The following is a 12,532-nucleotide window of genomic DNA, read 5'->3' as shown; positions in this document are numbered from 1 at the left end:
TTTGAAGTTTAAGGTGGTAATTATAGCTTTACATTAAGTTTTAATGTCTGTGGGATGGGTTCCCCTCCATCACTGTTGCAAAAAGCTTTACCTCCCAGGTGACCTTCTTGAAGTCCCCCAGCTCAGTCCTTTATCTATCTCTTTGCATTTCGATTGACATTACATTGAATGTATGTGTCACCAAGAAGTCATTTAGTGTCTCAAGACAGTAGCTTTACTTTTTTTGATCATGAAATTATGTGTTCATTACAGAAGGTTTAGAAACTACGGAAACCTATAAAGAAGAAAATTAGTATTACCTTTAACCCCACCACTTGGAGAAAAACGCAGCTAGCATTTTCCTATATGTCTTTTCAGATGTTTCCCCAGTGTATGCACGTTCAGGCATGCATACAAACTTGTATTAACATAATTAAAATATCTAATCTTCTTATTCGGAAGGATAGAGTATGTCACTCCACGTTCCCTGAATAAAGACCCGGCTGGATTAGTTTATCAATTCTGCTGTAAATCTATTTGATTAATTTGTTTCTACTTTCATCTTTATTAATCCTTTCATTCTGCTTTTATACATTTCCTTGGTTTCTTCTTAGTATTTTGAGTAAAATTCTCTGTTTAAGTCTGTCATTTCTTGGTGGATAATGAAAGCATTTAAAGGTATGAATTTGCCTTTTATTATAGCTTTAGCTACATGAAGACAATAAAATTTAGAATTTTCTGGGACATACTAAGTCTTATTTGGAGAAAAAGAAAAAAGGTTTGCAATCTCTGTGGAGTACAAGGTACAGCATATATGTTTTAAATCAAGCTGTTACATTATTCATATATCCCATATTTTTATATTACTTGCTGATTAGAATGATCAGACATTTGTCAGTAGGATGAAAGAGCTCTAGCTGGTATTCTGAGGTAAGAGTATGTGAAGCACCATGTCACATAGGAGTTTCTTTTATATGTATTGAGATCTTAGGTCTGTAAATTTGTGCTTTTTTTTTTTTTTTTAAGATTTTATTTCTTTATCTAAGAGAGCATGAGCCAGGCGGAGGGGCAGAAGGAAAGGGAGAAGCAGATTCCCCACTGGGCTGGGAGCTTGACTCGGGCTGATCCCAAGACCCGAGGATCGTGACCTGAGCCGAAGGCAGACCCCTAACCGACTGAGCCACCCGGGCGCCCCTAAGTTTGCCCTGTCTTACGTGTACAGAGCCACCGATCTGTAATTGCAGTCGAGTTGTAAACTGTGCTAACCTTCCTGTCCTTTTCTGTTACCTTCGAAAAGGTAAAAACCCAGACTTTCTAGGCTGCCTGGAAGCTTACTGTAGAAGCCCCAATGCAGGATATCAACTATCCACCAGCAACCATGAATTCAAGTTATAAGATGTAAGGGACTCATGCCCCAAAGAAACAGGAACACTTTCAGCACAAAACCATCATGAAAGATGGGAAGGTGGTGGGCTGGTAGGTGGAAAGCTTGGGTCCTCCTGACTTAGCTAATGGTTCAGTCTGTGACTTTGGGCAGGCCCCTCTTTGCTGCACAGTGCTGAATAGAGGTGTGGTGGTGCGGGGACCTTGGCCTTGTTTAAAGGGAGTGCCTTCAACATTTCGTCAGGGATGCCTGTTGTAAGCACTTGTTGTGTACCTTTTATTGAGTGATACAAGTATTTTGCTTGCTTTTTTTTTTTTTAAAAAGGTTGGAGATTGAATTTTTCTACATCTACTGTAGTTCTTATACATCGGCCATGATCTTAGAGTAGTTTTTATGTGATCACGGTGGTTTCTGTACTTGTTAATGAGATAAATTACATAACGGATTTTCCAAGGTAGTCTAGTGTTAAATCATCTCTGCATTCCTGGGGTAAATCCTAATTCTTCGGTTCTCAATCGCCTCACCAGACATTTTTGCGTAGAACTTTCACGTTTAACTGCCTTAAGCAGATGTCAAGGTGAGTGTCCTGTTCATCACCGAGCAGTTTTCTTGGTGATAAACAACTTCTACCCGAACTCTTCATTCATCCACTCTAATTCTTGGCAAAATATGAGTATTATGAGAAATAACAAAATCACATATTTACAGAGAGGAAAAGCAGTACCAAACCATCCTATGATCTGATAGATGTAGTAAGTCCATAGAAGTTTCCAGTTTGGCTAAATTACATAAATGAGTCAGATACTGTGAGAAGAGCCTCTGAAAAGCCTTAAAATTTACTTCTTTGGGTGAGGGGGGGCACAAGATGGATCTGTTCCCCACAGTAAATGGAAAATTGGTAGGACATTTACAATCATTATGATTATTTTGGAGGCTTTTTATTCCTCTCCTTTCTTTGTCTCCAGCTAGTATCTCTATTCTTGTCAGCTTCTCTGATCTCCAACACAGAAATTCTGCTGGCAGCTTCCTGTATGATTATAAAATGTGCCTCCGTACGACTTTGAGGAAGGGTCTCCTTTCCAGAGTCCTGATGGCTCACCCTCCTGTAAGCCTCTCATACGGCTGCCCCAGCCAGCGGCAAGGAGCATGTCGTTGCATGAGATTCTTGGTTTTCTGGACAATAATGCAATCCAGGTTTATGTTCTTCTGACGTTCAAATTTTCAGTTGTTTCGGGATCTTGATTTCAAGTTAGAATGTTTTTACAAGGCTTGAAACACAGAAGTTTTAAAAGAAAATACTGATTTTTTTTTCCCCCCAAGGTCAAAAGCTTATAGGTGGTATCCTTAGAGATTTAGTTCTCACTATAGAAACTCAGGTGTCTCTTCCAGAAGAGAAAGGAGATTATAAAGAAACACTTGCTGTGAGTGGTCAAGGAAAACTAGGGGTACAGTAATCCCTGTGTGACCAGTATTGGTCACCACGCCTAACTAATTAGGGGGGGCCAGTGGTCACAAGTGGCAAAACCAGAATTTGAGAGAAAGATGTGACAAGGATGGGCCCTGAGCTCTGTCAGGTCATCGTCCCTACGGCAGATCGGCTAGGATCACTCGTATGAAAGCCGCCTGCCCGTCCCTGGCGTCTTGGAGGAGCTCAGAAGTATTGGTGAATCTGTGTGGTGGAGTTCAGGAGAACGTAGGGATCACTTCCCCTTCGTGCATCATGCACTGGGTACTCTTGGGAGAGTCGGTTATGGTTGAATTGTTCAGGCTGAAGACACGGACATTTCGGTGGTCTTCAGCTCAGACCGTTTCCCTATTGTCTCCAGCGCCTTTGGCTGACAACAGTTTATCAGTTCTCTGGGCAGAGCAGAGTCCTGTGACTTCATGCTGAGCAGAAGGCAATAAGAAACTTGTGTGGGGGCGCCTGGGTGGCTCCAGCGGTTAAGCATCTGACTCTTGGTTTCGGCTCAGGTCATGATCTAAGGCTCCGAGCTGGGCGTGGAGCCTGCTTAAGATTCTCTCCCTCATCCTCTGCCCCTCCTCTCCCACCCCCGCCTTGCACGTGCGCTCTCTCTCTCTCTCAAAAAAAAAAAAAAAAAAGGAAAGGAAAGGACAAGAAATTTGTGTGACAGAGCCTGTTTTCCAGTCCTCCCGAGGAAGTCAAGTGGAGACACTTGTCCAGGCAGCTTGGGGAAAGGCCTGCAGGCTCTGCACCGGGAAGCCTTCACGGGGGGCCGTTGCTCAGGGACTGTGCCTCAGGCCCCGGCCTGGTAGCGCAGGGCTTAAAGCCTGCTGTGCACCAGGAGCTGGAGCTTAGGAAGTGGCCTCTGTGGAGCCAGAATGCCCTTTTGTCCTTTATTAGGTCAGACATGACAATCATGTGGCCCAGGACACACAGCAGTCACATGTCGCGTGACTGCCAGCTCCCTCGGCTCCCCAACCTCCTCCCTGCCCCCCCTGCCCTGTAGGGCTCTGCTCTTGCAACCTTGTGCAGGGGGGTGGGAGCTGAACCTGAGGGTTTGGCCAGGAGACATCCGATGTTTGAGTAAGGGTGGTCTTGCCCATAGGACCAGACCCGCTGGATCTGTGCTCCTACCCCCTGTGCCTCCATGTAACTTAGAGGAGGGGGCGCTGCTTCTCCCGTGGACCCAAGTGTGGGCTCTCCCTTCTGGAATTCCTGGGCTGATTCCCCCTTCCCTTCGGAGGGGCCCATTTTTCCCTTCAGATATGTTCATATCTTTCCTGACGTTACGCCTGAACACCATTCTTCCCTTCACTTGACCTTAGGACTTGTCTGCAAAGCCCCAGCATTTGTCTCTCCTGGGTGAGCACTCGGGAAGCCCCTCTGTGAGCACTCATCTGGAAAATCTAGAAAGTTCCAAAGTGAAATACAGATTTTGACCCTCTTCTTGGAGTGTTTATTATAGCCATTTTTCTTTTTCCATAACAAAAGTGTAAACTGAATTAGCATGTTCTCCTCTACCTTGCTTGGCAGGGCAGCATTACCAAAAAAAAAAAAAAAGTTCAAGTTTTGGTCAGCATGAATGAAATCTGGCTCTCCATCAGCAATATATATTCGGAACAGGGCCAAGAATTAAGCAAAAGGAGTTTTGGAGGAACCAAGTTAGATGTAAAAACAAACACAACAGAAGTAACACATTCTTATTCCTGGTGAAGTTACTAAAGCAATCACTCCAAGTTTATTCACATTCACATTCTGTACCCCCGACCCTTGCACAGCACGGGTCCTCGTATATGTGGGCTTTTTTTTTCAGCAAGTACAGTACTGTAAATGTATTTTCTTTTCCTTACGATTTTCTTTTTTTTTGTCTTTTTTTTTAAAATTTTTTTATTGTTATGTTAATCCCCATACATTACATCATTAGTTTTAGATATAGTGTTCCATGATTCATTGTTTGTGCATAACACCCAGTGCTCCATGCAGAACGTGCCCTCCTCAATACCCATCACCAGGCTAACCCATCCTCCCACCCCCCTCCCCTCTAGAACCCTCAGTTTGTTTTTCAGAGTCCATCGTCTCTCATGGTTCGTCTCCCCCTCCGATTTCCCCCTTCCTTACGATTTTCTAAATAACATTTTCTTTTCTCTCATCTCCTTTATTTTAAGAATACAGTACATAATGCATATCACATACAAAATATATGTCAACCCACTGTTTATGTTATAGATAAGGCTTCCCAGCCAATAGAAGGCTATTAGTGGTTAAGTTTTGGTGGAGTCAAAAGTTCCGGTTCAGTAAAGTCATAAAGTTTTGACTGTGGTGGGGAGGTTGGTGCCCCTAAATGCCCCCTTCCCCTTGTTCACGGATCAGCTGTGTAATTTTAACATTGTGACTTCTTCCATATATTAGATATCCAGGAAATACTTGTTGAATAAATGAGTGAATGTTACAGACACTTGTAACCGAATTAGGGGAGAGGCTGCTATAATGCTATGAATATGTTAAAAAATAAAATTATGGTCATATTTTAATAATAACTAATATTTTAGGGCTTTATATGTGCTAGGACTCTTCAACCCTTTAGATCATCTAATCTGATTTAATCGTCGTAATTTTATGCTAAAGATACTGTCGTTATCTAATTTTTTGCATCCGAAGAAGCTGAGGCAGAGAATGGCTCGGCGACTAGCTAACTTGATGAATTGATGAAGGCCAGGGTTCACAGTGGGGTCTGACCCCCAGAACTGTTACTCCTCATCACTGATTTGTGCTGCTTCCTGGTTCCGTGGCAGTGAAGAGACAGAAAAACATCTGGGGCAGACCTGAGGACTCTGACACACTGTAGTCTTAAGGCCAGAGAGTTTGGGTGGGAAGAAAACCACCTTTCAAGTCTCAGCGAATGAGGAGAACTTTACTTGATTAGAACACAATAGAGAAATCCACAGTGAAACCCTGAGTCATCAGGACATGTCCTTTTGTTTGATTTACAACCTGAATCTTGAGGGGAGTAGGAGGTCACCAGGGGAGCTTGCGGGGTGGGGACAGCAGGAATGTGGCCAGAAGAGAACATCTAGTTCTCAGGCCAGAAAGGTTGGCCCAATCCTGGAAGTGACGCGAGTAGTTTCCAGTGTCTGGGAGTGTGGACCCTTGATGATAACCTTTTCCTCGGTTTCAGTGTCTGACAGCCAGGGGAAACGTTCTCGCCCCATCTCTTCTCGGAGCCGCCCTCCCTGTCCCTGTGTCCCCCATCCTGGAAGGCTGGAGACTGGGCTGAGCCCTGCAGGGTGGGGGAGTCCCGAGTGGTCTCTGCTGCCATCTGCCTCTGGGACTGGCTCTAACCATCCCTCTCCAGGAAGGACTGGGGCTCCCTGGGGAAATTCATTTGACTCTGTTTGTAATGCAATTCTGCACACCCCATGTCTAGAGCAAGTTGATTTTTGAAGATGAGAGGTCTTCCTTGGATGCGTGAGAGGGATTTCTTTTCTGAAAAGAAGACATTGGAAATCACTTTGCTGGTTGTCTGATAGCGTAGTTGTTGAACGAAAAAACTGGCCAGTGGGAAGGCCAGTCCCGTGGACGGCAACCTAGAACTCCAGAGGGTCATGGCAGTACAAGGTGCTGGCCCTAGCTACCTGATAAATTGCACTCTTCAAGTGGCTTTACTTCTCCCTCTCTCCATTTGTTAATCTGTAAAATGAATATAACAATAGCTGCCTGTTATTACCCAGCAAGCTCCTGCAGGCAGAAATTATGAAGTTACTTAAGAGTATCTGTTGTTGTTGTTGTTGGTTTTCATAAGAGAGCTTTCTGGAATATATTGCTAAACTTGAGAGAATGATTCCCAAATTAAGAAGGAAGAATGATGTGTGTGATTTGAAACAGCATACTGACTTACAAGTTCAATGGCCCCAGCCGTCCGCAGCACCCATCCCAGGGTCCCCTCCCCACCGCTCTGCTTACCATTTGGTGCTTGTGATCACGACAAGCCAACACGAAGGAAGTAAAGCTGGGTCGGGGCCCTTGGGAGGCCAGCAGCCTCAGCTGCACGTGGAGACCCCCCCACCTCGGGGTGCTCATCCTTCTGGTTCCCTGGTTACACCCTCCAGTTTCACTCCTGGCCCACAATAGTCCCACCCAAGTAACATGCATGTTTCTAGACGCCAGGTGAGCGGGCCCTCAGCCCGAGGCTTCCCTGACACGGAGCCCGGCCAGCTCTGCAGAAAGCCACGGTCTGACTCGGGAGGCAGGGCTGACAAGCCGCCCGCCTTGGCCGCTTCTCAAATGCTGTCAGACGTCAACCTTCTCGTATCTAAAACGCGTTGCCTCCTTTCTCCATAGAAATCGGCTTGGGTTTATTATGTAGCTTTCGTCCGGTCGAAGACTTCTGCTCGGGCTCACGTGTTGTAGTCTTCTTGGACCTGTGTTATACTATCATCTAACGTTGCATACACAGCTTAGATGGGCAGAATTGGCATTTAAAGTCTGGCAGCCTGGCTCCAGCTTAGTCCGGCCCCCTCGATGTCCCGCAGCAGCTACCATGACGCATTTGTGCAGTGTGGAGCCACGCACCTTTATAACTGAAATATCCGTTTCACAGACCAGTGCGCACCCTTAAGTTAGGCGGCGTGCTCTGGTTCTTTCCCATGCTGGTTCTCTCCTCATTCCCCCCCACCCTTTTCTTTCCTTCCTTCTTTATTTATTCCTGATCACAACATCCCAACTGAAAAACAGTGCAGTCCTGCTGTCCGGTGTCCATTTATCCATTCATCGGATGTTCACTCGGGGCCCCCCATGTATACAGAGATGCCCCCAAATCTAGGAAGACATCTATTAGGTACCAGCCTTACATTAATTGGTAAATATATGGCCATTTGGTAACATGAATTAAAGGACTATAGAAAAGGGGCATAGTTCATACTAAAATAATTGGTCTTTTCTGACAGCAGAATACTATGAAACATTTAAAGTAATGACAGAACATCGTGGATATCAGTGTGGCTACATCTCAAAAACACGGTTAAAAACAAGTTTTACAGGGGCGCCTGGGTGGCTCAGTTGGTTAAGCGACTGCCTTCGGCTCAGGTCATGATCCTGGAGTCCCTGGATCGAGTCCCGCATCGGGCTCCCTGCTCGGCAGGGAGTCTGCTTCTCCCTCTGACCCTCCCCCCTCTCATGCTCTCTCTCTATCTCATTCTCTCTCTCAAATAAATAAAATCTTTAAAAAAGTTTTACAAAAGCATAAAAAGTATAGTATAGTACAGGACAAAAGCATCTTACCATATAATGTAATACAGTGCGACAGTATACTGCAAAAGCATAATTATAGTATAATATGATTTGTATAAAAATTTTAAAATGGGGCGCTTGGCTGGCTCAGTCAGTGGAGCATGTGACTCTTGACCTCAGGATTGTGAGTTCGAGCCCACGTTGGGTGCAGAGATTAAATTACTTAAAAATAAAACAAAAGATAAAATAAATTTTTAAACACAACAATACTGTATATTATCTCGGGCACATTCATATGCAGTAAAAGTGAAAAACCATTCAAGCAACAACCACACCACTTTTCGGATAATGCGAATTATTCTCTGGGGCGGGAGAGAAGGTTGGGACTTTACTAAATCCTGTTAAAGTAAAAATATTTAGCAAATGTGGCAAAATTTCATCACTGTGAAGTCCGTTTGGGCACATGGTTATTATCTTGTCACTCTGGGTGCTCTTCTGTGTATTTAAAATGTTTAATGATTCAGAATTGAAAAGGTGAAATGAGTGCTTGTCCTGTGCCGCTTCTCTGTGTCTGCTGCATGCCCATGTTTCAGTTCTGTGCCTTCAGCTGGTGTTCTCCGTCACATGAATGTCGCATTTCTCTAAAGAAACACCATACCCGCTAGTACCTTATGGCTAAAGACATTTGGCGTTTGCAGGGGATCGGTCGGGTCTCGGGGGCATTGTTCCTGGATTCCCCAGCAGAGGGCGCTGCTCCATAGCAGATGTGCGGAGGGGAGCCTCGCCCGCATCCGGGCCAGCGCTCCGGGTGCAGTACCAGAGCCTCCCAGGGAAGCGCTCTTGCACCCAGTCACAGGACCGCAGGGCACCTGACTACCTGCAGCTTCCTTCATGCCTGTAGGGAGGGACACAGGCTCCACCATATTTGGCCGTTTGCAGACAATCACGTTTCTCTGTATATTTATAGCCTTGGCTATTTCCGAGGCTAAGAATACAGAAATGATACCAGGGTATAGCACATGCCAAGAGCTTCCTCCACCGTTGCATGGATGAGCCTGATGCTGATAGGTGAGGAACTCTTTCCTGGTAAACTGACCAGGCACCCTTCCTTTCATTTTAGGTGGAAAAGGATTATTCTTACTTGAAGGAGATATGTGATCATCAAGCAGAACAACTGAGCCGAACCAGCCTGAAACTGCAAGAGAAAGCGTCCGAGAGTGATGCGGAGATTAAAGACATGAAGGAAACCATATTTGAATTGGAAGATCAGGTGGAACAGCATCGGGCTGTCAAGTTACATAACAACCAGCTCATTAGTGAGCTAGAGAGTAAGTGAACTCGAGCCCTGGTCAGACGTGGATCAGGAGTGAGCACGATGTGAACCGAATGCCTGGGAGGGTCTGTGAGAATGGTTGTGAAAAGTCTTCCTTCCTCGTATTCGGCAGTCTTGTAGGAACAAGGCAGTCAAGAAAGGCAGAATGATTAACCTCTTTAACTGGAAAAGTGGGTAGTGTGGAAGGAAAGATTGTTGAACGCAAGTCAGCAGCACGGGGTGATTGTGAAAAAGAGCAAACACATTTTGGAGTGTTAGGTCTACTGTGCATGAGCCACACCACTGCCCACGCTCACTGGGTATTGACAGAGCATTGTCTTTTGGATCTGACGGGTAGGAAGACGGGTGACAGATGGTCAGATGGATTTGAACAATGGGCTAGGGAGAAAACAGTTCTAGCGTGTGTCCCATTAAGCCAGGATATCAAGTAACTTCTAGAGATCGGCCACTTCATCACCAAAGAGGCTCCAATATTTGGCTTCTTTATGAACTCATTGTTTACTTTGAATAGGGAAAGACATTAAAAGGGATTAGTTAAACGTTGCCTGCTTTGTCCAAATAAGCTTTATCAAATTATCACATCTAATGTGTTTTGCTTTTGTCACAAAGGAATTAATGCACAGAGCTTTCGGTGACACTCACCATTGCTAAAAATAGCGTAGTTGGTTGCCTGAAAAGTTCCCCGACTTGTTCAGCCCATCCTCATTATTTGTGGAAGCCATATCTGGGAATTCACCTGCTTGCCAGAATTTATTTGTAACCCCAAAATCAACACGGCACTTCTCACATCATTTGCAGACGTGCACAGAGAGCGCGGCAAAAAATTTTAGTCTCCCCAAGTGCATTCCCAGCTCAGCTCGAACAAGGTGACCCTTTGCCTTCTTCTTGTTTCAGCTGTCATACTGCAAACAAGTATCTTTCTCGTGGTTATTTGGTGCCATGTTTTTAATATTTTTGTGCTTTTTTTTTTTTTTTTTTTTGGCTATTTCACTGTATAGAGTGGCCCCTAAATGAAGTCCTGAAATGCCGTCTGGGGTCCCTACGGCTGGAAAGCCGGGATGTGCCTAATGGAGAAAATAAGTGTTAGACGAACTTTGTTCAAGCACGAGTTTCAGTGCTGTTGGCTGTGAGTTCAATGTTAACAAAAACTTCCAGAGAAAGGAAGATAGAAATTCACCACTCTGGAAAATGCTGAAGTAAAATCTGTGGCATGTGACGCAGATGTGGAAAAGATTGAAAAGCAGCTATATTTGCGGATTCACAAGATGATGTCTGGCTAAAAAAAAAAAAAAAATAGCGGACTACATTATTGTGCAACTAAAAACCAGAGAATTTTACAGTCATGTTTCCCAGGGTCAGAAAAGCGTTAGACCCTCCTGAGCCAGTGCTGGCCGGCTCTTGAGGCTTGGAAGGCCTCACAGCGTGAGAAAAGGTAAAAACTTGCAGGCGAGGCAGGTTCTGTCGATCAGGAGGCTGCTGAAGAATTTTTAAAATACCTACTGAGTGTTACGCAGGAAACGGGTTATGTGGGTAAGCAGGTTTCCAGCACTGATGGGACGGGCTTGTTTTTTTTTTTTTTTTACAAGGACACGGGCAAACGAACCTGTATAACACAAGTAGTGTCTCCTTTGATAAAAATGTTGTGATCAGAGGCTTGCAGGAACCGAACCCTGTATTTCCCGTAGGAGCAAAGTTCAGTATTTGCGAATTCGGCGTGCATGGCGACTTTATGTAACTGCCACAAATCATGAGAGTTGACTGTATATTCTACACCTTGATTGCTTGGTTAGCACCAGAGTTCCATCCTTCACTGGATGCGATACACAACAGAATTACAGAACATCAGCATTCAGTGTCAGCATCATTTAGACAGTTCTCAGTAATTATGCTTGAGAAGATAACTAAAACCCACCACCATTGGCAGTGTATATTTCCAAACAGCACCATACTTGAAGAGCGTATAAAGTCAAAGAAGAGAAGTCCAGTTTTGCTTTGTCTCTGTGATATATTGCTCATGAGAATTTGGTTGTGTTGTCCCCAAATCCTTAAAAGTCAAGCACAACCCCACCAAGAAAACTAGCTTATAATTAATGTCCAGAGCAGATGTCACACCATTCCCTATGGTTGTATCCTAACATAATCCAAGATTGAAAATAACGTAGACTGGCTGTCTTTTGAGAAGCTTTTTAACTTCTGTCCAGGGTGTTAAGGTAGTACTAAGATGTCTTTTCACTAGGAGGCCCAGGGACACACAAATCCAGCCTGAGACCAGTCACTCCTCCCTATAAGATCCTCGAGAGAAATGGACAGAAAAGTAAAAAGAAGTGAAGGAGTGATTTCTTATTCTGCCTCATTGACCCCAAACACAGATTCTCAGGCCCCACATGCTGGATTAGAATGGTTGGGGTGGGACCCGACCGTGTGTCGTTTATTCTCTTTGAAGCTTCTCTGATAATTCTGATTCATATCCTCAATAGACAGCTACTGCCCTGGAACGAATCATGAAGAACCATTGAAGAATTTTAACTAGGTAATGGACGTGATCAGATTTAAATTGAAATGACTCTGGTAGCAACATGGAAGAATCAGAGGCACAGAGAGAAGGGGACTGAGGATATTCTTAATTAGAGAAAGCGGTCAGGTCACCTTTGGAGCTGTTAAAATGCACCCACCCAAGATCCTGTCTTCCCATGGGTGTTCCCGCTCTGTGGGTCACAGTCTGGGGCTTTGAACAGGTGTGCTTTTGAGAGGCTTCCCAGGTGATTCTCTGGTCTAACTACAATTAAAAACCACGACTCTAGCAACTGGTCTAAAAGCCACCATAGTAATAACCAGTCATATTCTCTGTTATACAAAAGCCCTCTACCTCACAGCGATAAAGGACATTCAGGACCATAATATGTGACCACCAGGGGGGCCAGGAGTGAGTGTTAATAAATCCGAGTGGCTATTCAGACCTCTTCCCATAGTGCTGCCTGACTGTTCCATCTGAGAGTATAACCTAACTCAACACCACTTATTCCCCAAACCATCCCATTTTCTGTGTTGGAAGAACCTCCAGTTTCTAGCTGCCAGGTTTCAGGGTGCTGAGGATGGAATTTATAGCAGAAGGGATGGATTTGAAACCTGGAGCTGCTCCCTCGCTACC

General features: G+C 44.7%; 1 protein-coding gene across 8 annotated transcripts in view; it reads left to right on the top strand.

Annotated features, from left to right (window-relative positions):
- The window catches only part of SPECC1 (sperm antigen with calponin homology and coiled-coil domains 1), a 268,987-nt gene that overhangs the window by 169,522 nt on the left and 86,933 nt on the right, over positions 1-12,532 (top strand). For all 8 annotated transcript variants that reach the window (XM_032431932.1, XM_032431934.1, XM_032431931.1 and 5 more), the window contains one exon: positions 9,172-9,379. In XM_032431932.1, the coding sequence (XP_032287823.1) occupies positions 9,172-9,379 (208 nt within the window). The remainder of the gene's footprint in view (positions 1-9,171; positions 9,380-12,532) is intronic.

The sequence above is a fragment of the Phoca vitulina genome, unplaced genomic scaffold, assembly GCF_004348235.1.
Source record: "Phoca vitulina isolate PV1807 unplaced genomic scaffold, GSC_HSeal_1.0 scaffold47, whole genome shotgun sequence".
NCBI classification, from domain to species: Eukaryota; Metazoa; Chordata; class Mammalia; order Carnivora; family Phocidae; genus Phoca; species Phoca vitulina.
Note: the sequence above shows the minus strand (reverse complement) of the source record. Positions and strands in the feature narration are given on the sequence as shown.